This window comes from Gopherus evgoodei, chromosome 7, assembly GCF_007399415.2.
Source record: "Gopherus evgoodei ecotype Sinaloan lineage chromosome 7, rGopEvg1_v1.p, whole genome shotgun sequence".
Classification (NCBI taxonomy): Eukaryota; Metazoa; Chordata; order Testudines; family Testudinidae; genus Gopherus; species Gopherus evgoodei.
Genome location: NC_044328.1, coordinates 74,744,919 through 74,765,245, shown reverse-complemented (window position 1 = coordinate 74,765,245; position 20,327 = coordinate 74,744,919). Strand labels below are relative to the sequence as shown.

The window sequence follows — 20,327 nt, the reverse complement described above, 5'->3', positions numbered from 1 at the left end:
GGGCACGTTGCATCTTATGGCCACTGGCACACCTATACTTGAAGCTGTGGGAAGGAGCTATGTAACCCACCTGGAACTTTACAACCTTTATTTCAGTGTGGTGAGCACCATTTGCCATATGTTTCTATTGCCCTTGTGGAATCCCCAAGGAGCCTAGTGATGGCCAATATCACAGCTCTAAATTCTGCTGGCTGACCAATGCCTCAGGGATAAAATGCCTGCCTTGACAGGAGTTCAAATCCTGTTCAAGTTGTTTAATAATGGAGGTTGGACTGAAACATCATATTGCTTCGCTCAGCCAGATCTTGCTATTGCTCAGTGACCTAAAACAGAGTACATTAGTTCTGTGCTAATGGCCTCACTGTACATTTCCCGAAGATGCATGTGGAGGTTTGTTGCTAATCTGGAGGAGTCTGGTCACTGCAAACTGAAAGCCAGGGGAGAAACAGAGATTCTCTCTCACTTAATAAAAGAGAGAGAAAATTATACATCCCCAAGGAATCCAGTGGCAAAGGCTTCCCAACGTGGGGAAACGTGAGGGCAACAACATTCTGAGGAAGTGTCAGAAGCAACCTAAAAGTGGGACATTCAGGCACCAGACTAGGAATGCCAACTTTGCCAAGTAACCACGTGAAACAAAGTACTCTGCCTGTTCACACCTGTTCTAAACCTGCATCTGATGTGCCAGACTCAGCAATGCTCATCTGAAACTTGTCTCTTTTAGGGGAAGGGGACATGGGAGGGACATCCCAAAGCTGACAGGATATTTAGGTAGTAAAGAGGACAGAGCTGAAGTTGAGTTATCACAATAGGGGACTGAACGATAAAGTCAGTTACCAGGATCCAGAAACAGACTCTCTACGTATTTCTGTCTCCACTCAGATCAGAAATGGGCAAGGATGGCCAACCCAGTAGCTAAAAGTATAAAGCACACTAGGGAAGCTGCAGCAGGAGACAGTTTAGAGGACCACACCTGTTAGGTCACTGCCACCTGCTCCCTGGTATGGACAGGTAGGCAGAGCAACAATGGAACCAATCTTTATGCTGGTGGATGTGATAAAGCCAAAGTTTGGGTCACAACCCAGTAGTGGGTAGCAGCATGTCAGGCACTGGATCGCTCTGGTCAGCACCACTGACCAGGACATTAAAAGTCCCGTCGGCGATGATGCCCAGATAAGGCAGGCTAGTGCCTACCTTCTCCAACACCACGCTATGCCCCGGAAGCGGCCAGAAGCAGGTCCGGCTTCTAGGCGGGGAGGCCACAGGGCTCCACATGCTGCACACCCCCAAGGATGGGAGTCTGTGGGTGAGTTGTGTGCCTCTGCCTAGGAGCTGGACCTGGTGCTGGCCGCTTCCGGGGCGCAGCAAGGTCAACAGCCCCAGGACAGGCGGGAAGCCTGTTTCTGCACCCCAGCTGTGTTGCTGACTGGGAGCCGCCGGAGGTAAGTCCACACCCCAATCCCATGCCCCAATCCTCTGCCCCAGCCGAGCCCCCCCAAACCTGAAACCCTTTCCTGCAGCCCAAACCCCTCATCCCTAGCCCCACCCCAGAGCCCTGACAGTCTCCCACATCCCAAACCCCTGCCCCAGCCCTGAGCCCCTCCAACACTCCAAACCCCTCATCCCTAGGTCCACTGGGTAGCGGGCATCAACAATTTTCTTCAACTGGGTCCCCAGAAAAAAAGTTTGAAAACCACTGATCTAAGAGACAGAGGAGTATGGGACGAGAAGGCAACAGCTGCTGGTCAATCAATATAGCAGCACTGAGGTGACCCAATTCGAAGCCTCCACTAAGACCAAGATGAGGATGGCTCGCAAAGAAGCCTCTGAAACGGTGCAAATGCATGGCAATCAGATGTGCCAACCCAGCTCTGAGGGCAGGACACAGATGGATGGCAATGTAGCCTTACTCAGTCAGTCCGTTAGCTGAAGGGAAGAACCACTGCAGTCATGAACATCGCTGGAAGACAGAGAGAGAAGCCACAAAACCCCTCGGATGGAGAAGAATGTTCACACCCAGATAATATGCGAGAGGGAGAGGTCTGCCCCTAACCAGAGTGCCTCCAACCACAGCATCAAGAAAGAAGCGAGCTGGGTTGGTCAACGGAAAGGCTTCCATGATATTTAGCATTAGACTCACACAGGTAAAATACGTTACAAAGCAAAAACATTTGTTTCTCTCTCTCTTTAGCAAGTTTTAGAACTCATGGAAGTAAGGAACTGAAAGCACCAGCTAGAGCCAGACAGCTGTGAAAGGGCTGTGAAGGCTCCAACAGCTCTCTGGATGCTTGCTTTAGAGCCCCTACTGTCATCTCAGTCCTGCCCCTCCTGTGCACTGCTCTGTTGTTCCCCTTAGTTCTGACTCTCTCCCCCTACTGGACTGCTAAGCTTCCTTCACAGCCAGGAGAATGCACCTTAGCTTTGTTTCTGTTGCAGAGAAAGGAGCATGCTGGTGTTTGGAAGGAGGAGGGAGTTCACATGTTGCCATTTGATTACAGTCCCCAGATATGACACAGTGGCAGAAAGGAGGCTACCCGTTTTCTGTGCATACAGAGCAGTCTGTTAAAGAGAACAGAAATGCCCCTCCTGCACATTCCAGGTGCTTCATTCTCTGCCTTCCCAACACGCTCATTAGAACTTAGGGGTTACAGTTATTCTGCAGGGCTGATGAACCCTCCATACTTGTCAAAGGTGAATCCAGCTTTATTCTTTTCAAGGAGAAAGGTACCCAACACCTCAGGGGAACTGCTCAGCACGTACACTCCATGGAGGAGTAAAATCTCTTCCAAATATAGGTCTCCTTCCTACCACAATGCCGCCAAGCAAAAGGCTGCATATCAAAGACTGCACAGGTCCCACTTCTGCAAGGGTTTGCCCTAATATTCACCCACCCTCCCCAGGGAGCCTGGGTGATAGTAAAAGGTCTCTGAGAACAGCACAATTTCACGAGCCTGAAAGATTCCAATAAGACACACAGTTGCGTGATCTGCTTCTTTTTCAGCTTTTCCTTTGAGCTGCTGGCAGATGCTGAAGCAGAAACCTGCTGTTCCTAAATCCACAGCCTTACAGGACCAGCCCTGCCTCCTCCCTGTTTTGCCATGATGTTTTACACAGCAACCAGTGAGAGACTCCTCAGGCTAGTAACCAGCCTCCTTGCATCACTGAACAAGAAGAGCTGGTGCAGAGACATGTGTCTGGTAACAGAAGCAAGAGCACGTGTTCAGACAGGGAGACTCCCTCGTGGAGATGTTTCATAAGCATGCGCTCTAGAGAAAAGACTTACACATTTCATGGTGTCACGGAGTGTGGGGGAGTCTGGCCCTGCACCCTCTTCCTGGGACCCACAGTGACTCTCAGCCAGCCAGTAAAACAGAAGGTTTATTGGACAACAGGAACACCGGTTACAGCAGAGCTTGCAGGCACAGTCAGGACCCCTCCCCCGAGTCCTTCTGGGCTTTCAGGGTGCTTGGATCCTAGCTAGGATACCCTGAATTCCGCCCACACAGCCCCAAGCCCAAATTCAAACTGCTTCCTCCTGCCACTCCCTTCCTTTGTCCCCTTCCCGAGCAAAGGTGTTGACCTTTCCCCTCCCTTACCTAGCTCAGGTTACAGGCCCTGGCATCGTCCATCCCCTAAAGTTCTCCCCTGCTCTCCCACTCCCCACACAGACAGTCCCTACTGCATCACATCTCTCCCCCCTTCGAGACTGAACTGAGCGGGGTCACTCTGCCCAGTGACCTGGGGAAGTTCAGGGTCCCCTCTCCGGGACAACGCGTCCGCTGTCAGGTTGGCACTTCCCTTCACATGGACCATGTCCATGTCATAGTCCTGCAGGAGCAGGCTCCACCTCAGGAGCTTGGCGTTGGCTCCTTTCATCTGGTGCAGCCAGGTCAGGGGAGAGTGGTCGGTGTACACGGTGAAGTGTCGCCCAAAGAGATATGGCTCTAACTTCTTAAGGGCCCACACCATGGCCAGGCATTCCTTCTCGATGGCCGTGTAGCTTTGTTCCTGGGGTAGCAGCTTCTTACTCAGGTACACGATGGGGTGTCTCTCCCCCTTTTCATCCTCCTGCATTAACACTGCCCCCAGTCCCGTGTCTGAGGCATCAGTGAACACCATAAAGGGTTTGTCAAAATCTGGGTTTGCCAGAACTGGGCCACTAACCAGAGCCTCCTTCAGCGCCCGGAAAGCCTCCTGGCACTGCTCAGTCCAGATCACCTTGTCTGGCTTCCCCTTTTTGCACAGTTCAGTGATGGGGCCGGCTATGGCACTAAAGTGGGGCACGAACCTTCGATAGTACCCCGCCATCCCAATAAAGGCCTGGACCTGCTTTTTGGTTTGGGGAGCAGGCCAGTCTCTGATCACCTCCACCTTGGCTGGTTCCGGCTTCAGGCAGCCGCTCCCCACCCGATGGCCCAGGTGAGATACTTCAGCCATCCCCATCTTGCACTTCTCAGCCTTTACTGTTAACCCAGCCTTTCGGAGTCGGTCCAGGACTTGTTTAACCTGGGACATGTGGTCCTCCCAGGTCTGGCTGAAGACGCAGATGTCGTCAATATACGCCACGGCAAAACTCTCCATCCCCCTCAGTAGCTGATCCACCAGGCGCTGGAAGGTGGCCGGCGCTCCCTTGAGGCCGAAGGGCAGGGTCAGAAACTCATAGAGCCCCAGAGGGGTGATAAAGGCCGATTTCAGCCTGGCATCTGCGTCCAGCGGCACTTGCCAGTAGCCTTCGGTAAGATCCATAGTGGTAAGGTACCGAGCACCTCCCAGCTTGTCTAGGAGCTCGTCAGGTCTGGGCATAGGGTAGGCATCAGATACGGTGATGGCACTGAGCTTTCGATAGTCCACACAGAACCGGATTGACCCATCCTTTTTGGGGACTAGCACCACTGGCGAGGCCCAAGGGCTGGAAGACGGCTGGATCACCCCCAAAGCCAGCATGTCCCTGACCTCTCTTTCAAGATCCTGGGCAGTTTTCCCAGTGACCCGAAAAGGGGAGCATCTTATAGGGGCATGTGACCCAGTCTCCACCCGGTGGACAGTCAAATTACTGCGTCCAGGCTGGTTGGAAAACAGCTGTCGGTACAGATGCAGCACCCCTCTGATCTCAGCGTGCTGGCCCGGGGTCAGTTGATCAGAGAGGGGAATCACCTCCAGGGGGGAACCAGCTTTTGTCCCAGGGAATAGATCTACTAAGGGGTCATCTCCCTGCCCCTCCCAATGTCCACACACGGCCAACACCACATTCCCCCTGTCATAGTATGGTTTCATCATGTTCACATGGTACACCCGACGGTGATGTGCCCGGTTTGACAGCTCCACCACATAGTTTACCTCATTCAGTTGCTTGATCACCTTGAAGGGCCCTTCCCAGGCGGCCTGGAGTTTGTTTCTCCTCACGGGGATGAGAACCATCACTTGATCCCCGGTGGCGAAGGCACGGGCTCGTGCTGTGCGGTCATACCAGACCTTCTGCCTCCTCTGGGCTCGGGCCAGATTCTCCCTGGCCAGGCCCATGAGCTCGGCCAGTCTTTCCCGGAAGGTCAGGACATACTCCACCACTGACTCTCCCTCGGGAGCGGCCTTCCCCTCCCATTCGTCCCTCATCAGGTCTAGGGGCCCCCTCACCCGCCTTCCATACAACAGTTCGAAAGGTGAAAACCCGGTAGATTCCTGGGGTACCTCCCTGTACGCAAACAGCAGGTGAGGTAAGTACTTGTCCCAATCTTGCGGGTGCTGGTTCATAAATGTTTTTAGCATCATCTTCAGCGTCCCGTTGAACCTTTCTACCAGCCCGTTGGACTGGGGGTGATACGCTGAGGCCCAGTTGTGCTGGACCCCACATTTCTGCCATAAGGACCGGAGCAGAGCCAACATGAAGTTGGACCCCTGGTCCGTTAAGACCTCCTTGGGGAACCCCACCCGGCTGAAAATTGTCAGCAGCGCGTCTGCCACTGTGTCTGCTTCAACAGAGGACAAGGCCACCGCCTCGGGGTAGCGAGTGGCAAAATCCACCACCACCAGGATGTATTTCTTCCCTGACTGGGTCGTCTTGCTGAGGGGTCCCACTATGTCCATGGCCACCTTCTGGAAAGGTTCTTCTATGATGGGTAAAGGCCTCAAAGCCGCTTTCCCCTTGTCCCGGGCCTTCCCCACCCTCTGGCAGGGGTCACAGGATTGACAGTACTGTCGGACCTGGGTAAAGACCCCAGGCCAGTAAAAGTTCTGTAGCAGCCTCTGTCTGGTGCACCGGATTCCCTAGTGCCCTGCGAGAGGGATGTCATGGGCCAGGTACAACAGCCTGTGACGGAACTTCTGGGGAACCACCAGCTGCCTCCTGATCCCCCATGACTCTACTTCCCCTGGGGGAGCCCATTCTCGGTACAGGAACCCCTTCTCCCACAGGAACCTCTCCTTGCAACCTCTCCTCATGGTCTGTACCGCACTAAGGTCAGCCCGGTCCCTGTGCTTCCGCAAGGAGGGATCTTTCTGCAACTCGGCCTGGAACTCAGCAGCTGGGACAGGGATGGGGACCGGCTCTCTCTTGCTGGCTGGGTCTGAGGCCGCAGCCTCTCTGAACCGTGCCCCTGGGCGTTCCCCGCTCCCTGGGTTAGGGTCCTGCACCTCGGGTCGAGTACCTTCCCCGTTGTCAGGGAGCAGTTCCCTTTGCCGACTCTGACTACGAGTCACGACCAGGGCACTCTGGGTGTTACTAGGCCAGTCCTCGGAGGTCCCCTCCCATTAACACGTCAGTGGGCAAATATTGGTGTACCCCCACATCCTTGGGGCCATCCTTGGCCCCCCATTTCAGGTGTACCCTTGCCACGGGTACCTTGAATGGGGTCCCACCCACGCCCATCAGGGTCAGGTAGGTGTCGGGCACCATCCGATCTGAGGCCACCACCTCGGGCTGGGCCAGCGTCACCTCTGCGCCCATGTCCCAGTACCCAGTGACCTTCCTCCCATCCACTTCCAGGGAAACAATGCACTCTTTCCGGAGGGGCAGCCCCGCGCCCACCCGGTAAACCAAAAACCCGGAGCCTGGAGCATCCACAGGTGGTATGTTGCCAGCCCCCCTTTCCTGGGAATGTAGCCCCTCCTCCGATTGGGTTTTTACCCAGTCCACCCTCTGCGGGTTGGGTCTGCTTGGTCTGTCCCTGAGCTTGGGGCACTGGGCCCGTATGTGACCTCGTTGGCCACAGCAATAGCAGCCCATATCTCGTGGGTCCCCTTGAGTGGGTCGGAGGGACCTGCCGCTGGATGTTCCCCTTTTGGGGGGGTTCTCCATAGGCCCCCTTTGGGAGGTCCCATGATGACTCTCTCTCTCTGCGTTGAGGCAGGCCTGCTCCTTCGAGACTCCTCCCTGCCATCCCCTGCCCGACTGTCCACAAATTGGTCGGCCAGCTGGCCTGCATGCTGCGGGTTCTCCGGCTTCTGGTCCATCAACCACAGCCTCAGGTCGGACGGGCACTGCTCGTACAGGTGCTCCAGTATGAATAGGTCAAGCAGGTCTTCTTTAGTTTGGGCCCCAGCCGTCCACTTGCAGGCATACCCCTGCGCCCGGTTGACCAGTTGTAGGTATGTGACCTCACGGGTTTTACGCTGGCTCCGGAACTTTTTCCGGTACATCTCAGGAGTCAGCCCAAACTCGCGGAGCAGGGCCTGTTTGAACAGTTCGTAGTCCCCTGCCTCCGCCCCTTTCAGTCGGCTGTACACCTCCACGGCTGTGGAGTCCAGTAAGGGGGTGAGAACTGCAATCCTGTCTGCAGGATCAACCCTGTGCAGCTCGCAGGCATTCTCAAAGGCCGTCAGGAAGGTATCTATGTCCTCCCCCTCCTTACGCCGGGGCAGCAAGTGCTTATCAAAGCTCTTTGTAGGCTTGGGTCCCCCCTCACTCACCGCAGCCGGAGCCTCACTGCTCCTCAGCCAGGCCAGCTCCAGCTCATGTTTACGCTGTTTCTCCTTCTCCTCCCGCTCATGTTTATGCTGTTTCTCCTTCTCCTCCAGCTCTCGGCTCTTTAACTTGAGCTCCTCCCGTCTCAGCTCCCTTTCATATTCCAGCCGCATCCGCTCCACGGATGCCGAGCGTTGCCGGGAGGATCCCCTGCTGGGGGGTGAGCTTCGCCGTGAGGCTCCCCTGCTGGCCGGGGGTGTCACGGTGCCCTCGGTATACACTGGGCTCCTCCCCGCCCTTCCCCTACGCCTAGGAAGGGGGGGTCTCGGGAAGCCCTCGTCCGCTGGCTGACCACTCCCAGCGGGGACAGACACTGGTGCCTGCGCTGCATCTGCTCGGCTGCTTCCCTCAGAGACAGGGCTCCGTTCATTCGTGCGGTCTCCCTGCTCCAGCTGGGCAATCAGCTGGTCCTTGGTGCGTCTCCCCGGGCACAACCCCCTCTGCTTGCATAGCTCCAGCAGGTCACACTTGCGCCGCTTGGCATACATCTTCCTGCTGGCCACTCACAGGCCGGGGTGCTCGCCGCTCCCCACGGTTTCCAGGGGGACCCTTAGTGCACCAGCCCTTCGTGAGGTCACCACCTCTCTGCCAGGGTCGAGCTGCCGACTCCTTCGTCCCTGGGACCGCTCGCTGCAATCCCCCGGGGGACCCTGTTACTGCAAAGTCCTTCTCGCTGGGCACACACTCCCAGGGGTTAACCACCCCTTCGTTTTACTGCTCCCCAGTCACTTACTGCAGGAAGCGCCGTCCACGGGGTGCAGTATATCCCACCTCTGCCACCAGTTGTCACGGAGTGTGGGGGAGTCCGGCCCTGCACCCCTCTTCCTGGGACCCACAGTGACTCTCAGCCAGCCAGTAAAACAGAAGGTTTATTGGACAACAGGAACACCGGTTACAGCAGAGCTTGCAGGCACAGTCAGGACCCCTCCCCCGAGTCCTTCTGGGCTTTCAGGGTGCTTGGATCCTAGCTAGGATACCCTGAATTCCGCCCACACAGCCCCAAGCCCAAATTCAAACTGCTTCCTCCTGCCACTCCCTTCCTTTGTTCCCCTTCCCGGGCAAAGGTGTTGACCTTTCCCCTCCCTTACCTAGCTCAGGTTACAGGCCCTGGCATCGTCCATCCCCTAAAGTCCTCCCCTGCTCTCCCACTCCCCACACAGACAGTCCCTACTGCATCACACATGGTCTTTTTGGCTGGGGAGGGAGGGAGGGGGAGAGAGAAAGAAGCCTAGTCTTTCACTCAAATCTCATCAGGGAGGACACCCCCAGCCACTGCAATGCTGTATTACACCAGAGCACCTACTACAGCAACACCAAAAATAAACGTATCTCCACTCCCCACCAGCCTGCTCTGGGTAACTGCGCCTTGGCCGTGGAGCCTTCCAGAGGCCAAGCCTCACCACTACCTCAGTAAGGCTCAGTCAGTAGAAGAGAACGAGATAATTATTGCCTCAGCATGCATGGCATAAAACCCCCAGCAGGAGGAGAATAAAAAACAGTCACAGGATAAAAAAAGGAAGGAAACTGTTCCAGAGCAGCATCAGAACATAAAAGCAGCCATACTGGGTCAGACCAGTGGTACATCTAGCCCAGTGTCCTGTCTGCCGACAGCAGTTGGTGCCTGGTGCCCCAGAGGGAATGAACAGAATAGGCAATTATTGAGTGATCCATCCTGTTATCCAAATCCCAGGTTCTGGTAATCAGAGGCTGAGGACACCCAGAGATGGACCTAGTCTCCAGGAACTTTATCTAGTTCTTTTTTGAACTGCATTTTAGTTTTGGCCTTCACAACATCCTCTGATAATGAGTTCCACAAGTTGTGTGTTGTGCGACATAGTACTTCCATTTCTCTTTTTTAAATCTTCTGTTTATTAATTTCATTAGGTTCTTGTGTTATGTGAAGGAGTAAATAACACTTCCTTATTTACGCTCTCCATATCAGTCAAGATTTTATAGATCTTTGTCATACCCCCTTAGTTGTCTCTTCTCCAAGCTGAAAAGTTCCAGTCTTATTAATCTCACCTCATTTGGAAGCTGTTCCATATCCTTAATAATTTTTGACACCCTTCTCTGCACCTTTTCCAATTCTAATATATCTTTTTTGAGATGGGGTGATCAGAACCGCATGCACTATTCAAGGTGTGAGCGTACCATGGATTTATATAAAACCATTACCTATCTTCCATAACGTCTGTTCGAGATGCGTTGCTTGTGTCGATTCCATTATAGGTATGTGTGCGCCCACACAGGTGCGGCTGGAGATTTTTGCCTTAGTGGTATTCGCAGGGTCAGCAATGGCGCCCTTTTGAGTGCTGCACTCATGCACTGGTATATCAGGCGCCACCGGTCCTATGCCCCCCCAGTTCCTTCATGCCTGCAACTCCAACTGAGGGGCAGGAGGACGGGTAATGGAAAGGACATGAGCAACACATCTCAAAGAACAACAGTTACGCAAGGTAGGTAACCGTTTTTCCTTATTCAAGTACTTGCTCATTCAATTCCTTTCTAGGTGACACACAAGCAGTATCCCTGTGGTAGGCTCAGAGTTCACGGTCATGCAGCTTGCAACACTGCTCCGTCAAAGCCAGCATCGTCTTGGGCTTGCTGGGTGAGTGCACAATGAAACACAAACGTGTGGATAGACAACCAGGTAGCGGCCCTGCAGATATCCTGAATTGGCACCTGGGCCAGGAAGGCTGCCAACGAAGCCTGAGCCCTACTCGAGTGGGCAGTCATGGTTGCCGGTGGAGGCACCTTTGCTAGGTCATAGCAGTAACAGATGTAGGCAATGATCCAGGACAAAATCCTCTGCACAGACCTTGGGTGACCTCTCATCCTGTCTACCACTTCAATGAACAATTGCATTGACATACGAAATGGCTTGGCACTGTCTATGTAGAAGACAAGCGCACTCCTCTGCTGATTTATGAGGCTTCAGAAAGAAGACAGGTAAGTATATGTCTTGGTAGGTATGAAACTGTGAAACCAGCTTGGCTAGGAACACTGGATGCAGCTACAGCTGGACCTTGTCCTTGTAGAACACTGTCTAGGGTGGCTTTGAAGTAAGCACCCTGATCTCAGAGACCCTACGGGCAGATGTTATTGCGACGAGGTAAGAAACTTTCCAGGAGAGGAGGAGAAGGGAGAAGGAAGTTAGAGGCTCAAAGAGAGGCCCTATGAGTCATGACAGCACGAGATTCAGGTCACAGGGAGGGACCTGACATGTGGGTAAAGATGCTCCAGACTTTTGAAAAACAGGACCATCAAGTCGTGAGCGAAGACCAGCCTGCCCTGGAGCAGAGGGTGGAAGGCCGAAATAGCGGACAAGTGGACTTTGATTGAAGACAGGGACAATTCTTGGAGCTTGAGATGCAGAAGATAGTCCAGGGTCGCCTGCAGTGAGGTTGACTCAGCCCAGATACCCCGGTCCGAAGCCCAGCATGTGAACCTCTTCCACTTGGCCAAGTCGGTTGCTCTGGTGGAGGGCTTTCTGCTACTCAACAAGACCTGCTGGACCAGGGCCGAGCATTCTGTTCTTCTGCATTTAGTCACGCAGAAGCCACGCTGTCAAGTGCAGTGCTGCCAGGCTCAGATGCAGAAGACTGCTATGGTTCTGGGACAGTAGGTCCAGGCAGAGAGGCAGCTGCAGTGGGGCAAGCACTGAAAGGTCCATCAGCGTGCTGAACCAGTGCTGCAAAGGCTATACAGGAGCTATCAGGATAACCTTTGCCTGTCCTGTTTATTCTTCATGAGGACTCTGTGGATTAGGGCACTGGCGGGAAGGCGGACATTAGAATCCCCAACCATGGGAGCAGAAAAGCATCTGACCGGGAGCCCCTGTGCAATCCCTGGAATGAGCAGAACATGTGGCATTTCCTGTTCTGATGGGACACAAACAGGCATCCACCTGGGGAGTCCCCCATCTCCGGAAGATAATACTGACCGCCTCTGGTTGGAGCAGGGCACTCGTGACGAGACGAGAAGATCCTGCTGAGGCAATCTGCTACGACATTCTTGGACCTAGGCAGATGCGCGGCCACCAGATGGATGGCATGCTGCACACAGAAGGCTCAAAGGTAGAGAGCTTCTTGGCAAAGGATTGACAACCTGCCTGTTGATGTAATACATTGCTGCAGTATTGTCTGTCAGAACCTGCACTACCTTGCCCTTCACGTAGGGCAGGAAAGCCTGGCAGGCCAGGTGAACCGCTTTGAGCTCCATGATCATCCCATGACCAGCAGCCTTGTGCGCTCAACTCCCAGTGGGCTCCCCAGCCCAGATCCAAGGCACTGGAAACCAGGTTCAGCAATGGGGACAGGGCTGCGAAGGGAACTCCCTCCAACACCGATCTGGTGATCAACCACCAATCTGGGGACGATTGGATGTAAACTGGCACCCTGATCACCTGATTTAGATCGTGTCTGTTGGGGATGTAGACCGCCACCAACCACGCTTACAGTGGCCTGAGATGGAGCTGGGCAATGTACATACATGCGGCCTAACAACTGCTGGCAGGTGTGAGCGGTGGTGAGTGGGTAGTTTTTCCACATGGGATATCAGGTCCGACATGGCCTGGAAAGGTGCCTCTGGAAGGAAGGCTCTGGCTCATGTGGAGTCGAGAACCGCCCCAATGAACTCTATTCGTTGCTCCGGCCTTAAGGTCAATTTCTTTTAGTTTATCATCAACAGGCCCAGATTGCGGCAGGTGAAACTAACCAGTTCAGGGCTCCTTTGCACCTGTCCCTGAGATCTGCCCTTGATGAGCCAATCCTCGACATATGGATAAACCTGAACTCCTTGAAGCCTGAGGTAAGCGGCCACTGGTGCCATACCTTTTGTAAACACCCTTGGGGCAGACAAGAGATCAAAGGGCAGCACTGTGAACTGGAAACGGTGCCCATCAACCACAAAACGGAGGAATCATCTGCGACCTTGAAAGATGGATATATGGAAATAAAGTGTCCTTCAGATCGAGGGTGGCGTACCAGTCTCCCAGATCCAGAGAGGGGATGATGGAGGCCAGGGAGATCATGCAGAACTTAAACTTTTTGAGAAACTTGTTGAGGTGCTGCAGGTCCAGAATGGGTCTTAGGCCCCTATTCACTTTCAGGATTAGGAAATAATGGGAGTAGAACCCTTTCTCCTTCTGTCGCAGGGGACCTCCTCCATTGCCCCCAGCTATATGAGGTTCTCAACAGGGCTGGGGAGGGGGAGGCAGCCGAGAATTGCAGGGTGTAGCCCTGAGATACAATCTCTAGCACCCAATAACCAGGCCGAATGGTAGAGACGAAGATGGTTGAGGAAAGGATGAGGCGGATCTGGGGAGATGACTAGGGCATCGCCCCTGAGTGCACCCTCAAAACAAACGCTTCTGGCCCTCGACGGGCTGGGTTGCGCAAGTGAGTGGGAGGAAGGAGGGAGGCGACGACAAACTCATGTCTCTACCCTTTCTCCTTGCAGGTCTCTGTCGAGGCTGTCAAGGCCTTGGTGGCAGGGGCGGCCAGAACTTCTTCCTCGCTGACTGCCGCATATGCAGACCAAGCGAGTGAAGGGTGGCCTGAGTGTCCTTCAGTCCATGCAGCCTCATGTCAGTCTGCTCTGCAAAGAGTCCAGTCCCGTCAAAGGGAAGTTCCTGGATCAAGGTCTGCATTTCCTGGGACAAGCCAGTGGTCTGAAGCTAGGAGCTGCGCAACATGACCATGGCCGACGCGTCCACCCTAGTTGTCGAATTGGCTGCCTCCCATGTCATCTGGAGGGAGCACCTTGCAGCTGTCGTACCCTCCTCCAACAGGGCCCCGAATTCCTGGGATGAGTCCTGGGGCAGCAAGTCCTTTAACTTACAGAGGAGTCCCATAAGTTGAAGTTGCACCTCCCCAAGAGAGCCTGGTGGTTAGCCACCCAGAACTGAAGGCTGGCCGTTGAATAAATCTTTCTCCCAAAAAGGGTCCAGTCTCTTGGCCTCTTTGTTCTTGGGGGCTGAACTGGTTTGCCCCCATCTGTGCTTCTCATTGGCTGCCAAGATGACCAGCAAGGCCAGAGGAGGGTGGGTATACAAATATTTGAATCCCCTGGCTGAGACAAAATACCTTTTTTCTGCCCTCTTGGAAGTGGGAGGGATGGAAGGAGGAGTTGCCAAAGGGCTTTTGATATTTTTAGGACCCCATCCTGTACTGGTAACACAACATGGGTGAGAGTAGAGGTCAAGAGCACATTGAACAGGGAGTTCACCTCTTCCACCATCTCTTCCACTTCCAAGCCCAAGTTCGTAGCCACGCTACGAAGCAGAGCCTGATGTTCTTTAAAATCATCCAACGAGCTGGCACGGGAGGGGTCTGCCACCGCCTCATCCAGGGACAACGACAACAACTGGGTCACTGGGGGAGGGGAAGAGGGTTTTGGGTTGGGCGCTTGCTTCTCTCCCCCAGCCTCCGAATGCGTCTTGAGCACCGAGTTCAGTGTTGCTGGTTGCTGCTCTGAGGCAGCGGCCAAGGAATGGACTGAGGCATCAGCATCACAGGCATGGCCCACGCGCCCCAGTAGGGCCATTATGCCGGCCACTGGCCTCGCTGCCCTGACGGCATCATGGAGATCGACGCAGCCTCAGGTGCCCAATCGCGCTGATGCTGTCATGGTGAAGGGCTGAATTCCCTGTCTGAACCAGAGGAATCAGCTTCCGATGACCAGGAGGGGACGTTGAAGCTTGTGTCTCATGGCTAACTGTGGCCGCAGGAGACCAGTGGCTCAAGTAAGTGGATCGGGGACAGGGGAATTGTTATCGCAACGCAAACCGCTCCCATGGTCTAGGAGACTGGGATCTGCACTGAGGAGACAGCCGGCAGGAGGATGATTGGTGCCAGTGATACAGTGATCAGTGTCTTCCTCTAGAGGATCCGCACTGAGAAATCAGAGATGGTGAGCGCGGTGCAGGAGATCTAGGACGTCCTGCAGAAGACAGAGACCTGGAGCCTGCAGACGGAGAGCGCTGTCTCATCTCTGGAGACCAGCATCATTCACCCGTACTCTGGGTGGTCTTTACGGCTGGCTTGCCCTCACTGGGAGCCTTTGCTTGTGACCTGCAACACATGCGGTGCTGGTAGAGGCCTCAGCTCTCTGGGCACCGGGAGAGCCTGGGAAGGCATGTCCTGTCACCAGTCTGGGTCCCCTACCGCTCCCTGGAGTCGATGGCAGATCCCTTGGGGGATTAGGGGGCCCCATCAGCGTGGGGCGTCCTCATGTGGCTCTGGGGTGGGCTGCCAGCCCAAACTGGGTCCTTTGCCCTTCTTGCTCAGTGCTGGTGTGTCACCCTTCTTTGACCTCCCCTTAGGCACTGGGGCTGGGGGTGCGCTGTGTACTGAGGTGCTCAGGGCAGTCTAGCCAGGAAGGCTCAGACGCTGGGCGGACAGCAGCCTCCTTGAGAAAGATGTCTTACTTTCTGAATTCTGGGACAAAAGTTCTTACAGATGCGACACTTCTCCTTCACATGTGATTCTCCCAAGAATTTGAGGCAGCTGCTATGGAGGTCACTAATAGGTGTAGGCCTGTTGCAGTCAGAGCAGGGCTTAAAACCTGGAGCATGCCTACTTCACAGCTACTTACTTACCACCTACTGTAAACAAACTATTTACAAAGCCAAAGGCTCAAGTCCTTGTGAGGCAAGGGAGAGGCGCTCCGACTAACCACCACAGGTGGTAAGAAGGAACTGGGAGGGTGTAGGGCCAGTGGCACCTAATATACCAACATGTGAGCACAGCACTCAAGAGGGAGCCACAGCTGACCCTACGGATACCGCTAAGGCAAAAATCTCCAACGGCCGCACACGGGGCTGCGTGCACCCCTAGAATGGAATTGACATGAGCAACACATCTTGAAGAAGAAAGTGATTATTTTCTATGTTATTATTTATCCCTTTTCTAATGATTCCCAACATTGTGTTCCCTTTTTTGATTGCCACTGCACATTGGGTGGATGTTTTCCAAGAACTTATCCACAACTATTTTTGAGTGGCAACAGCTAATTTAGACCCCAACATTTTATATGTATGGTTGAGATTATGTTTTCCAGTGTGCATTACTTTGCATTTATCAACATTGAATTTCATCTGCCATTTAGTTGCCCGGTCACCCCGCTTTGTGAGATCCCTTTGTAACTCTTCGCAGTCTGCTTTGGACTTAACTATTTTGAGTAGCTCTGTATAGTCTGCAAACTTTGTCACCACAATGTTTACCCCTTTTTCCAGATCATTTATGAATATGTTGAATAGGACTGGTCCCAACACAGATTCCTGGGGGACATTGCTATTTACCTCTCTCCATTCTGAAAACTGACCATTTATTCCCACCCTTTGTTTCCTGTCATTTAACCAGCAGGGCAAGTCTGGGGCTTCAACTGAAAGCACAAACCTAGATGAATAAAGTGCTCCCTTCCTGGGAGAGGAGAAGAGTTGCACTCAGTGACAGGTATGGAAGTCCTCATTCTCTGCACTTTTCTACTCATCCTTGCTCTAAACAGCTGGTTACCAGGTGTAAGTCACCATCCAGAGTCATGGCTGATGCCCTGGGGAATGGACCCTTTCTGAACTCTAGAACCAGAGGCTGCACACTGTAGCCCACTGAGCTAGCATTTATTTTATTCAGCAGTAATGCAAGGAACCTACAGGCCTGTCTCTTGTGTGCCAAAACAGACACACACAAATATAGGCTTGAGGCCTATACACTTTGGCACGCATGAATGGCTTGTAGGTCACCCCTGAGTTTGGGGGAACTGGGAACAGACTGTATAAGAGGGGGGATTGTCCATAACACCACCAGCCAGCCACAGGGACATGAGCTAACTCTGGCTTTTGGATATGTTAGGACGGGAACCCTGCAGATGTGTGACCACAAGAGTGCCATGGCAACAAACTGACAAATATGATAACAAGCTGAGATCATTAACATCCTAACCTACAGGAGAAGGCCCCCCCAGTATTAGCAATATGAGGAACACAAATAAGGAAGAGGGGAGAAACCCCGACCGAATATACATTAGACAAAGTGGTGTCAGTGTAACATGTTATAAAAGTTGTATCCCAGCCTGGGGGCAGAAGGAAAGCGAGATGTAGCTCTTGGGAGGTGCCAGGATGATGGCTACTGGTGATGATGATGAGGAAGATGATGGATAACATTTCAGGTTGTTCTACAAGGGATGGTATGAGTAAATGGATGTTCTGATGCATGTTCTGTTATCTCTAGCTACCTTGCTGAGTTAAAGTGTTTGTGACTTTGCTAAATATATTAATAAACTATTTCAAATACAGACAGGTTCCTAAAGTGGGAATGTTGCAGCTGTGCACTTCGGGGTTCCCAACTGAACAGTAATTCTAACAATACTGGGCCTGATCTCAGGACAAGAACCTGTCAAACCTCAGAGTGATCACTGGAAGTTCTTAAGTAACCAACATAATGAATATCCGATTAATAGATCAGGCTAAAAGACACATAAGGAGAGTGAACTAAGGAAACAGTGATTTCCTTCAACAAGGAGCACAGAGTCCCTGGCCCGTGAGGGTGGAGAAAGCAGTACTTCTTGCCTTTTCGCCACTCAGATGTAACTGACATAGCGAAATGGTTACACTCTGACCCAACAGATCCCGGATGGGTGGAACTCCCCCTCCCCACAACCCCCAGCCCTGTCAATGGAATGAAGGGGTGCGATAGGGAGATTTCCATGGGTGCTGCTGGCCTTCATCATCCTAGGACAATAGCTCTCCAAAAAAGCAAAATCTTCCCAAGCTCAGGAGCTGAACTGCACAGGCCAGGGCTTGTGCCAGATGGGATCAGATCTTTGGTCCCTCCAGCCTGGCGTCCTGCCTCAGGCAACAGCTAGTACTCAAAGCTTCGGAGGAAGGAAATCCTATAACACACCTTGCTAGTTGCATGCTGTGCAGGTAAGAGGTGTGGGGATCTGACCCAGCAGTTTCCTAACAACCCATTCTTCTGATGACAGCTCCAGCCCTGGGGCAGCCCCTGAGAGACAGCTGCCTGCTAGTAAATGGACTGAAAAAGGAGCGGGGAGGTAGAAAAGCTTGGACCTACCTTCACTCCATCCGACTTCTTGTTCAATAGGCTTTTGGTAGCTGCAGAGAAAAACAGGACAAGCTGGTGAGGGTTTGGTTTTAAATCTCTTCCCTTCCCTTCCAGATTGCAGGAGAATTAAAGGGACAACCTCCTGCTAATTTTTCTTGGTAATGATGAAAGCAGCAGAGGTCAAACTGTTGTGTCACTATCCATCACAATCACATTGACAGAGGGGAAGGTAGCCTGCCCTTTCTATTCAACACTCAATATTAGGCCAGCAATGCTCCCACCTTCCATAACCTCACTGAGATCCAGTGTCCAACAACAGTGCAGAGTTCCCGAGGTGATTGTACTTCAAGCCCTCTACTCTTGCACAGCCTCCCCTTCCTCCCAAAATGACAGTCATTACAGAAAAAGCTGAAGGCATCTGCCAGATTCTAGTATCCAGACAGAGATTTGCCCTCAAGTACAGCCATTTACTTAAGGGAGACTTTATTTATGAAGGTGGGGGAGGTGTTGATAATGCAGAGAAATCCTAATCACTGCCAAGATGCAAAATTAGCCAGAGAAATGTCTGGGATAATGGCAAGGAATAAAACAGGAGCAAGGACTTTGGTGGAGGAGGAGAGGAGAAGGTAGCACTGCCAGCTGGTAAAGAGACAGCGCGAAAAAAGAAGAGAAGGGAAGGCTGAATTTCTTCATTGACTGTGATGGAAGCTCTGCCATGCTTGGTCTGAACAACTAGAACTAGAACTGAGAAACCAACACAGACAGACAGAGACACATATACAGGGAGGAGTGTTTGGCAGTGCACGAGAGAGAGAGTCCACGTCTCCTCCCCCCCCCCCCCCAGTGTACGCATCTGGCCATGTGCATATATGCGTGATCAGGGTAGGCGGGGCTTGCATATGCAACAGAAAAGTGACACATTAACAATGGTTGTCAGCAGTGGGCCTCGCTGCCTCCAATCTCAGTGGATACAGAACAGTTTGGTTAACTAATGTGGACGGTGCCCAGCTGTCTCCATTCTCTTGGCAAGAAGCACATGAGGCACCTGCTGTGACAAAGCGTTGACATGCCTTTCCTAAGCAGCTATTTTAAAACGTCTGGCCTCATCAGCACGAGCAGGCACCAGATTGGGGTGCTAACCCCAGTGAGGACACTGACAAAGAAACACAAAGAGAGAGGAAGAGTAAATGACAGAATGTGCAACAGCAAACCTGCCTTGTTTAGAATCTCTGATGAAACACTCCATTGTCCTACAACTCCCAGAAGACATGCTGGTAAACTGGCACTCAGTGTGTTGTGCTTTTCTCAGGATTTGTCTACAATTAGACAAAAAGGCATTGCAACAAACCAGCAGCTGCAAGGCCTTGAAACTGAAATACCTGTGTAACTCCTCAACTTCACACCCATACACATCAGCTATCCCACATGGCTGACAGACATCAGTTATACTGTTTAGACAACACTTGGGACAAAACTTATAGTTCAGCTCAGGCTGAAATGGTGCGAAAAAAACACCATAACTTGGCAGCTGCCATGGCTGAGCTGGTCCTAACTCTACCCCATAATGCAAGCATCTCATGTCTGGAATCTGCCTTAAAGCTCCAGCTCCCCAAAACAGCACAGAGCAGGCCTGCACTACTGCCCCGTGTCTGAGGGCCCAGAAACAAGCTGGGAGTCTGCTGATTTTTCACTCTCCACCTTTCCAGACACTCCCATTTACCTCTGTAGATAGGTAAAACATTATGAAGTCACACCAGGGACCACAGTTTCCGCAGACAGCTTCCACACCTGCCTACACTAGGTTGGGCCTCTAGCGGAGACAGTCTTCCCACCTGCCCCAGGCATTGTGGATGCCAGCCTAGCCTCCAGCAGAGAACATCTGCCACCCAGCCCAGCACCCTGCAATACCAACCATGGCCCTGGCAGATACAGCTTCCCCTCCCACCCTTCTGCTGGTACCCACTGTCAGCATATCAGTTACATATAGTTCTCTCACAATCCAGTTACTGGTCCAGCAGTGCAGAAAGAAATTCAGTTGGTTGCTAATTTAGCTCATGCATCATCATGATTTGTAAGGATACTCCAAGGATACAGGAGATGCACTCTCTCACAGTGAAAAAGAGGCGGCAGACATACCAAGCAAAGGAGAGACTATGTAATTTACTCACTGGTTAATCTGTACACGTTAACCAACAGAAATCACAGAGGATGTGGGTGCGATTTCTACAGCTAGTGACAGACAGACAGGACTTACTTTAATGAGAGGAGCAGACGAGCAGTTTGGCAAAGGTCTTGTGCATCCATAC

The 20,327-nt window shown here is 52.7% G+C and overlaps 1 protein-coding gene across 15 annotated transcripts in view; it reads right to left on the bottom strand.

Moving 5' to 3' along the window:
- Positions 1–20,327, bottom strand: part of CAMK2G (calcium/calmodulin dependent protein kinase II gamma) — a 163,689-nt gene that overhangs the window by 32,416 nt on the left and 110,946 nt on the right. For all 15 annotated transcript variants that reach the window (XM_030569650.1, XM_030569651.1, XM_030569652.1 and 12 more), the window contains exon 13: positions 18,031–18,071. In XM_030569650.1, the coding sequence (XP_030425510.1) occupies positions 18,031–18,071 (41 nt within the window). The remainder of the gene's footprint in view (positions 1–18,030; positions 18,072–20,327) is intronic.